The 9,565-nt window shown below is 49.2% G+C and overlaps 2 protein-coding genes across 2 annotated transcripts; one reads left to right on the top strand and one right to left on the bottom strand.

Annotated features, from left to right (window-relative positions):
* The first annotated feature begins 469 nt into the window (after window positions 1-469).
* CSUI_007907 (sortilin) lies at window positions 470-6,168 on the top strand. The gene is made up of 6 exons (XM_068068050.1): window positions 470-583; window positions 989-1,192; window positions 1,969-2,155; window positions 2,571-2,743; window positions 3,559-3,879; window positions 4,714-6,168. Exons 2-6 carry the CDS (start codon window positions 1,004-1,006, stop codon window positions 4,765-4,767), a joined length of 924 nt encoding a protein of 307 aa, XP_067919973.1. The 5' UTR covers window positions 470-583; window positions 989-1,003; the 3' UTR covers window positions 4,768-6,168.
* Window positions 6,169-7,124: 956 nt separating this feature from the next.
* Window positions 7,125-9,546, bottom strand: CSUI_007908 (macrophage migration inhibitory factor). The gene is made up of 3 exons (XM_068068051.1): window positions 8,984-9,546; window positions 7,999-8,300; window positions 7,125-7,368 (listed from the first exon to the last, which is right to left on the bottom strand). The coding sequence occupies exons 1-3, from the start codon at window positions 9,023-9,025 to the stop codon at window positions 7,305-7,307; spliced, it is 408 nt and encodes a 135-aa protein (XP_067919974.1). The 5' UTR covers window positions 9,026-9,546; the 3' UTR covers window positions 7,125-7,304.
* Window positions 9,547-9,565: the final 19 nt, after the last annotated feature.

Raw genomic sequence — 9,565 nt, forward strand, 5'->3', positions numbered from 1 at the left:
GGCGCAAGAGAACATAGGCAAGCCAGGGAACGTTGTTAGGGAAGAGCCTGTTGTTGGTCGAGGGAGAAGTAAGAGGGATAGTCCGTGAAGGTTTTGAGTTGTCGTTTTTGATAAAGACATTTGTGATTTCGACGTGTCATTCTTTCTCCCTCTTTACGGCATTTTTGTTCGCCGTTCTTCGTATGGAGCAATCCACGTTAAGGCGTCCACCCTCTGTCGAGTGAAGCGGAGAGAATTCTTCTTTCATCTGTCACATCCGAGTTGCTCACGAGTACTCACCTTACCTTACTTTGTCTAGCATGTTTTTTTTCTGTCACTCTTTCTTTCTACTCTTTGTGTTTTTGGATTGGGTTGGTGTGGTGGGGTGTGCATGCATCATAGGTAGTCCTTCGTTACAAAGGGCTCATGATGGGGTTTAGTGTGTATATGCAGATGTCTGCTTTGTTTTCCTCTTTTTCTCCTTTTAGACGGGAGAGCCGGAGGAGAGAGTTGTATCTTAGGAAAGCACGTCACGTACACTCGTCGCAAGCAAACAAGTGAATGTTTCAATGGAAAAGACTTCGATCGTCCCAAAGTATCCAAGGTAAATGAAAAACAACAGTGACCATTGCTAAGAGGAAGACGTAGACTAACGCCGAGGTGTGTGTGTGCGTCGACCTTGCCTGACTGGTAGTTAAGAAGCTGCGGAGGACGTGCTCTGTTGCCGCAAGTTTCAAGTGTGGCTCCCATCATCTTGTCTTGGATTTCCGAACTGCCGAGGAAGAAAAGGAAGAGGAAATTTACTTACATTTCGCGCAACATTTTATTGTTTNNCTCTCTTCTCTTTTCCATCACTTTTCTTCTCTTGCCCTCTCCTGTTTTTCCGCTTCTCGACGGAGTATCATGTTAAGCCGATCCTGTTCCAGTCGGTACTGCTCAGTAGATATCTTGATCCCGATTTCCTCTCTTTCTAACGTTTTTCGTGTTTTGTGTTTCATCTCTGCTTCAGGTTTGTCCGTGTACAATGGAAGATTATGAATGCGAATTCGGGTTTACACGCGCTGTAGGTTCGACCCAGTGCGTTCCCACAGACGCAGCTACGGCTGCTGCGGTGACGGCGGCAGGGCTCTCTCAGTTTGCAGATCCTGAAGATGCTGCAGCAGCTGCCGCCTGTACCTCTTCTTCCTTCTTCTATACCTCTGCCTACCGAAAGGTACGAAAGTCAACACATTCGCTCTTCTTTTCTCTGTAAGAATGGCAATCCGTTGTAGTTGTGGCCATGCTGGATTGATTTGCTGATTTCTCATGTATGGACCTGCGTCATGTGGATGGGTGTAAGAATGATAGGAACGATTCAAAGCGATGAAGCGTGGATGTAGACATATAGAGGGTTCTCTATTGTCTTCATGCTCCGTCTCGGTGTTTCTCTCTAGCTGTTGTTCACCCGAGATCTACTGTAATATAGACATATCATGCTCGAGAGGAAGGCTCAGACATAAGTCACCCATCATGCATTACCGGCGGTCTGAGTGCCGGGGTGTATATCCTTCACTCTTTAGTTCCTTCTTCCCGGGACTACACGGATATACCTAGGGACTACAAGACCTCACGGACTTGACCCCTGAGAGAGGATAGAAGCTCATGAGTTCAATTACGTCATTGAAGGCTTCTCTCTTATGCAGAGAGACAGAACTTTCCTATCTGTCTGCGTCTCATGTTCCTTCCAAGAGAACTTAAGAATCAACAGAAGAAATCTCATTGTTTGGCAGGAAAGGGCGAAGTGAAGAAGATTAAGACCAAGCGTTTTTAATGTGGTTAACGGTTTGCGTATGGATATGAGGCGCCCCGGTCTAGGACGCATCATCTTAGTAAAGAGTATCCGCAGTAATTCGACTGTCCGGATACATGTATGTATGTCTGAATGATCAAGAAGGGTCTTCTCGGTCTTTTGAGGTTATGCTGTTTTTTTTACATCGAACTCAATTGCAGGTACCAGGAGACGTCTGTGAAGGAGGCTGGAAGCCTGAGAAGGTCGCAGTGCCGTGCCCAGCTCATTCACCTGTGAGCCGAGGAGGCAAGATGGTTCTGCTTTTACTTCTGGTCATTGTCATGGTCTTAGTGGTTATCAACTACCTTGCTAAAACAGGAAAGCTCAAGAAATTCTTCAGAAACGCTGGTAAGTATACATCCTTTGTTTCGGCAAGACCCAGCTACCATTCTATCTTTATCTCTTCAGTCTCTCGTTTTTCGCCACTTCCTTTCTTTCATTCACACTTCTTCCTTCTTTGTCTCATTGAAGGAGACCATTTTGTCTGGCATTCTCACTTCGTGAGAGGTGGGTGGTAGGTGTACGATGAGTGACGGCCCAAAGAGGAAGGGGTACAATAGAGGCGGGGAGGGGATACTTATCAAGCCGACTATGTCTTGGTGTATATAGTACATGTCTTTGCGATGTTTCCATGTAAGACACACATTCAAACACTTGTGCATACACCTATGTATGTCGATCCACATCTGCATGACGCGGTATGGGTGTCTCAATACGTTCGGATGCCGTTTAAGCGTTTGTTGCCGTACTGCTTTCTACTCAGGATTTGATAGCTTTTCAAATGTTTCATACGGTTTAGTCGGAGGAGGAGGAGCTGGACCAGGAGGCTGGTTAGATCAAGAGGCAGGTGTCGGGGGCCGTGGCGGTCGTGCTGAAGAACTTGGTAGTCGATCAAACAGATACGAACCTGAGCTAGGCTTCATTGATGCTGAACAGGTGAGAGAAGAACATACTCCATAACTGATTACATACGTAGACCCTAGAGTAACAAGTTCTGAATGGTTTTCAGTCTCGGTATGTCTGTCCCTTAGCCGAACTGTATAGGTGGTGCTGTAGATCGTTGGTGTTCCATAAGATATCGCATGAGATTCAGGTTCTATCTCATTCCCAAATTTGTTGATTTCGGTCTGTTTTTTGCTCATGTTACCCTTTGGATTGGTGAACGATGTTGCCGTAATGAACCTGTACAAGAGCACATCATCGTCTACCAAGATAGTCATATAGAGAGAGATATATGTACAGCGTAGTCTGTAGAAGGGGAATAGGAAGCTTACTTTCGATACCTAGGTGAGGCGTTCTCTGGAATGGCAAAACTACTCATCTTCGAAGTATTCGGTGTGTGTTGTACGCCGTCAGTGCCTTCGGTTGTCAGTTCATACGTAGGTGGTGCCGCGCCTATTTGTTCGCGTGTTCCACTTCGAGTTTTTCTGTTCTTCGTGCAGCCTTCTCGGTGTCGCTCAGCAGTAGAGGACGGTCATTTACTTGCACACCTCTCTTGAATAACATCCCTCTTGTGTATGGTCGTGAATGTTCGTCGATACATGTTGCTCATATTCAACTTGGCATTACGTATTATAGCCATCTGTCGACCGCTCTATGCTGCACACATTTATATCTTCTGCAATGTGCGAGCTAGCTAACTATTCCTTTTCGGTTTTCTCTTTGGAAAGTGCTTGTCCAATCCGAAGCGAAACAGGGAATAGGTCTTCTGGGTTCTATGGTTTTTCTTACTTATTGCCGGTTCTCTTCAGGATGAAAACGAAGAAGATGCTCCAACGCTAATGACATACGGAAACAGCAATAGCGGAGGACGAAGCTCTGGATCGGGAGGCTCACGAACTTCTCCTCAGAGTAGCGGTAGCCCTGGAGGAGGTTCAGGAAGTAACGCAGGTGGTGGCGGAGGAATGATGAACAATGATGACGACGACTTTGATTTTGAAGATAGGCCTCTCTTTCCTTCGCATGTTAGTACTCGGGAAGCCAATGGCAGCAATAGTAGTAACCGGCCTTCGTCAACCACGAATACAAGAGCTGTTACGTCTTCTTCAACGTCTGTCTCGGAAAACGAGCCGGTAAGCCATGACTCCTGTGTGAGTATGGAACCATGATGATATACAGGAGGGTGAAGGATGTTTGTCTGGATGAGGGTTGTGACGAGAGATTGTGTTGAACAATACAAACGGCCTCAAGAAGGTCGATAGAATGTGCACGAAGTACGGTGGTACCGTTGCTCGGGTTCATCTGTGAGCTGTTGAGTGAGAAAGGAGGAGCACCTATAGCTGTGTCGCTTGCTGTCCAGAGCTGTACATATATAAGATGCACAGCTCTGTGTCAATTCTTCATCTGTGTTTGTTCATATCTGTACATTCAGATCGCTTAGTTATATGCACATAATGTACCTAGCAGTCATCATATATGCATGTATGCATCCACTTCGACTATAAGGGTCCTGTGTTGAAAGCCAGGATTCTGTTTTTCTAGCATTGTGAACGTATCACTGGTGACATCCCGGACGTGTAAGGGTTAGTTTCGTCACGTGATGTAAGGTGGGGGGGGGTGGGGCAGTCCTCTAGGAGATGCGGAACGTCAGCGTTGACAGGCAAGCCGAGACACGACCGTGTCCAGATATAGTGATGTTCCGCTTTCTTTGGCAGCGCCTTGTTCCATCTCTTTTGACGATTGTTTGTATGCATGAGTATGCAAATGTGGTCAAAGCGGCTCCAGAAGGTTCACGGCTGGAGAACAGAAATGATCGAGTCGATGTGTCGCCCTTTCCGGCTTTCCGCCGTTGTTACAGTGAGGCTCAAAAGTCACTCTGAAAAAAACTCTGCCTTCGTATCGGGGACATATACTCCAACGACGGTCTGGCGTTGTTCGCTGTCTGCGACTCCCTGTTGTCCCCTCAGATTCCACGCCTTGCTCCTCCACGTTTCGACGAGGAGAACGTCGAGCTTCTTTGAGACCAACATGACGTCCCGAGAAAACCCCGTTACGTGCTGCCAAGGGAACTCATCAGTTAAAAACATTGAGTGGCCGTATTTCGTGCTTTTGTCGCAGTGAAGAAAAAACGAAACCTGGTGGGTAAGTGGAGGCTTACATATATATAAATATATATACGGATGTAAAGGTATGATATACGCTGAAAGGGAGGAGCTCAGTCCACTGTTGGTTGTTGGTAGTGAAGGCGTTCCTCGGTAGGAAGAAAGAGCAGGAGATTCAAGCTCGAAGATTTCTTTTCACTTGGGCACAGACGTTCTGTCAAGAAGAGGACGACCGGGAAATGGAGGTCTGACCGAAGAAGACGAGAAAAAAAGAATGTGAAGTTCGCGCCGGGGAGTGAATGGTGCTTTTTTATTCAGCAGTTAGTGTTTTGGGGGGTGTGAGATGTCTGTACGTACAGTCTCTCTTGGTGTTGAGAGGAATCAGAGAGACATAGCGTGAAAATGCTGAATCGTCAGCCTTTCTGAAGGCGTTCTTCTCGCTGTCGCCTGACTGGGGAAGTCTTCTAGTGTTGTCGGGATTTCTATACGGTTGGGGCCCGTACTTGTTCTGTTTCCTTCCGTGTGGTGCATTTGTTCGTTTTTCTTCGCTTCTCTCGTAGCCCTGAGACTGAGGAGAGTCGATTCCTTGTTCCTCGGATGTTGGTATAGCTCTCACGACGTCATTCTCTCTTTGTTCCAAATCGAGGCTCGCTAGCAGAGTCGGACACTCGTCACAACAGTGCTACTGCACGAGACGGGGGCTATGTTCCTGACATCCAGGTGTATTCCGTACCTTCCGCTGATGTGGCACGGCGTGGCGGGTACGAGGCGGCGGTAGGGACAAAGAGCTGCCTCCCATCATGGAAGGATTACAAGGATTTCTGATTGTGGAATCAGCTCATTGACTGGTGGCCTCCCCATATACAGGATCAATCCCCCAGATGTTCTGTCGGGAGTCAAACACTGGAACTGCTTCCCTGGTGATGACGCATCAGGCACCAGATTTGGTGTGGGTGTGGTTCGAAGTGTTCCCTTGTATCGTTCAGTCGTCTTTTTACTCTTGACACCCTTTACAGTATGTACTTCTGTTTGTGCTGTAAGGTCGAGTGACGCATTCTTTCCTTGTTTCTGGCGAAGTCTACATAGACCCCAGCGACGCTCGTAACAGAGTGCAAGACACAGTGCTGGAGTGAGGACGCACGAGTGACTCGTGGCGGCGGCTGCAAGGCATTTCAACGTTTCTGTCGATCCTTCACGACTCTGTGTTGTTTTTAGCATTCTTGAAGTATAAACTTTCTGCTCGTGTGTCCAGCATCCTGTGGCACTATACTGATTCACACGAACTTAAAGAACAGTCATTGTAAAGTGTACAGTAAGCGTCTGAAGCTCTCCGGATCACCAAACTTTTGGATCCTACACGACCGAGTCCTTCAGGGTCTGAACCCGTAACCCAAAGAAAGGAGGTACCCGGCTAGCCGCTCACTGAAGGGGTCTCTTAGTACAATGCCACTTTCAGTGGAGCGTGTTTGCACATGGCGCCGACCACTACAGCACTGGGTCTTTGGGTTGAGCGCGCCCGGGGAAGTCCCAGCTGTTTTCCCCAGTCGAAACAGTCCCTGTGTCGCCGCCTTTCCGGACGCCTTGACTGCGTCTGTGCACTCCCACTCGAAGAAAAGGGGGGCGTTGCCTGTCCCTTTATCGAGGTGATACTGGCGTGGTCACGGATACTTCGTCCATAGTGTACGTGCCAGGATTTCCCTGTCCGAAAAGATCAGCTCTACTAGTAGCAATAGCATTCTAAATCAGGCGGGTATTGTTACGCGCTTAAGCTGTTTGGCCCAGCAATCGCGGTCAAAAGCGTGACTTGTGGTCACACACAGCGCCTGTCTCGCAGAGAACTCCACAGACTAAAGGACTACTTATACCATGCAGCGGCACCAGCGAACCCCCCCCTCCTCGATGAAACTTGCGAGCAGAACAACCGCCACCTTGCCGGGCTGCGCTCCTCCGTGACACATTACCATCTTAATCAGCTTTGTCAGTGTGACAAACTGTACAGGTGGTACCCTCTGACGCAGCGCTCCCAAGCAGCGCGAGCCCAAGAGGCGGGACATTTCGCGCAAGAGGGAAAGTGTTTTACAATCGACAGTGACAGTGGAACATGAACGCCTGCCCGAACCCAGGCCAGTCTCCTCGTTCCTCTGAAGGTACTGATAGAGCAATTGCGTACGTGGCCGTTGCAGTTGTTCACGTTCCACGAAAACTCACGCACGCTGTCAGAGGTTGACAGCCTTGAAACACGACGGACTCAAACTTTCCACTGTTTCAACGAACACGCCAACTCTACTCTGTCACTGCGGCTGTCACACCCAAGATTTGCGAGCACCCGAAGTGACCGGGTGCAGCTCGAAATTCTGAGAATCGAGCCTCGATTTATTCACTCAGAGTCACACACGCGCAGGTACACTGCAGGTACACGAGCAGAGTTCGGATCATCTCAATAGACAAACTGTCCTTCAACCGAAGGTGCGGTCTCCCATGCCCCACTCGCTTGCAGGTACATTGGTGAAGTTCGAGAAGCTGAGGAAAAGAAAAACAAACACAAAAAGCAACATTAGACCCAACAAACAGACAAGCGGCAGGGGCTTCGGATACCCAGGGCATCAATGACAGAAGAGAGATGCTCTTCTCTCGAAGGGGTACGAACTTAGGGACGGGAGATATCCAGAAGAATGGCAGGCGCAGACAAACCCTCGAAACTCGGCTACTCACTCTCGCTCCCGCCAGTACTTATGGATCCACCACCCTTTCTACCTATGCATACATATATGGATATACTTGGTTGCCTATCCGGTTTCGATAGGAACTTGTTGATTTGGATTTCATGAATGTAAACCCGCTTTGCCATCACGTATGTACGATGACGTCATGCCTATATATAGGTATCATGCGTCGCAAAGACGACAACTGTACTAACAAAGGAAACAAAAATAGAAGAAGACAGCGGGCGCCTCGCACACAAGTCGCGGGTGCATGGTAACCTGACACCTAGAGTTGGAAGACGTCTGTGAATTTGTTCTGTGTACTGTTGCGACTCCTAGCGATTGAAACTTGTTAGATCTATTTAAAGTGTCCCATCTAATGATTTTTCTGCACTTTAGTACGACCTTGTATCTACTACACACGCAACCGTCCCCCTTCCCTCCTTACACGCGGCTGGGCTTGACGCCGAGGTGGGTGTTGCAAGCAGCAGAGAGAGCAGCCGCGAGCTTGTTGTTGACTGAGGCATTCAAGCCACCAATTGAGGAGACTTTAATGAAAGCACAGGGGTCTGCGCTACCTCCGAAGCGCATGTGTGCACTCTGGACATATGATACCATGACGTAGCTGACGGGCTTGCCAATGATGTCTGACAGAGCTGAACCAAAAGGACACATGCAAAACTGGAGGATCACAACACACCCCTCTGCGTACCAATGTTCCCAGGAGAAAGTGTAGGGACAAACAGCACTCTGCGGAGACACAGAGAAGGCAAGGCACAACCCCAAGAAATACCAGACGACGCGAATTGCAACTGCGGAAAGTTGTGTCTTCCTGGTGCGTCTCCCCTGACCAGGAGAAGTCCAAGACAACAACTAGAAATAGAAGTGGAGGTCTGAGAGGAGCGCATGACTCTGTCTCCGTCTTTGACCAGGAGACACGGCGCCACTAGGGCTCCATTGAAAGGGGCGGGGGCGAAACGCACATTCCCAGATCCTGGCAATTCGGCTGAGGTATGCTACCGCTCTGGAACATGATGTCTACGCTCATATGTGTGTCTTCGTGTGATACGCTCGGCTGAGCAGTCAACAACAGACACAGAGTATGGCAACTAAACCACTACCTTCAGTCAGCTTCCTTCTCAGCGCGCTCAGAAAAGGGACATGGTTGTCGATGTGTGTCAGCCCGTAAGCCAAGTGGCGTATTCATAGCACTCAGGAAGCACGTGAGGACACCCTCAAAATCGTTAATTCATACCGGGGTGTCAGCTTTTGTGGGGCCCTGCAGCTGGGCCGCAACGACTAACAGGGAACCGTACGATCTCTACTCCTAACAGAGAAGGACCTCGTAAGCGCGAGGCGAGTGGCGCTGTCTATCTGAAGGAGAAAAAGAGAAAGGCAGCTCGAAAAACAAAATACGTCTCAGGTTTTCCTACCTTTTTCGGCGTCCTTGAGGAGGGCATCCTTCTGAGCGTCATTGGCCGCCACAGAGCTGTAGATCATACAGTGCGGCATCTTGGCTGGTAATTGACCGGGGAGGTTATCAAAAACAAAAGGGGTCTTGGATCACCAACGCAAATGATAAGGTCACCGCAGCAACAACTCTGGTTATGCCGTCGTGAGCGAAAACTCTCTTTTTCTAGACCCTGGCTCTCTAAGGGAACGCATGCGGGGGTACCAGGGAAACGGAGAAAAAGCCGGCCTGTGCGCCTCGCGCCTCACTGACGCCGGCAGGAGCAGTTGGCCGGCAGTCGGCAAATCCTGAGGACTGCTGTCGGGGGCGCAGCTGCGCGTCTGTGCGGGCGAGGCCAGGACAGGAGCCCGGAAGGATCCGGTATGCTTAAGAGAAGCTAACAGCTGCATCGGATCTCGTTTCTTGTCTCCCTCCGCAAGTTGACAGCCTGCTGTTGGAGGTGTCACTGCTAAATCTCCCAACAGCGACATACGGGCCTTCCGAGCAAAACGGGGCAAAAGCCGCTGATAACTACCCAGCAGCCTGTAGTGCCCGCTGCACAGCA

This window comes from Cystoisospora suis, assembly GCF_002600585.1.
Source record: "Cystoisospora suis strain Wien I chromosome Unknown contig_4283, whole genome shotgun sequence".
NCBI classification, from domain to species: domain Eukaryota; phylum Apicomplexa; class Conoidasida; order Eucoccidiorida; family Sarcocystidae; genus Cystoisospora; species Cystoisospora suis.

Coding starts and splice junctions, on each gene's coding strand:
- CSUI_007907 (XM_068068050.1), top strand. CDS start 1,004: ATGGAAGATTATGAATGCGAATTCGGGTTTACACGCGCTGTAGGTTCG. Junction 1,193..1,968: donor ATACCTCTGCCTACCGAAAG/GTACGAAAGTCA, acceptor ACTCAATTGCAG/GTACCAGGAGACGTCTGTGA. Junction 2,744..3,558: donor GCTTCATTGATGCTGAACAG/GTGAGAGAAGAA, acceptor GGTTCTCTTCAG/GATGAAAACGAAGAAGATGC.
- CSUI_007908 (XM_068068051.1), bottom strand. CDS start 9,025: ATGACGCTCAGAAGGATGCCCTCCTCAAGGACGCCGAAAAAG. Junction 8,301..8,983: donor CCTCAAGGACGCCGAAAAAG/GTAGGAAAACCT, acceptor GTGTCTCCGCAG/AGTGCTGTTTGTCCCTACAC. Junction 7,369..7,998: donor GGCGTCAAGCCCAGCCGCGT/GTAAGGAGGGAA, acceptor TCTTTTCCTCAG/CTTCTCGAACTTCACCAATG.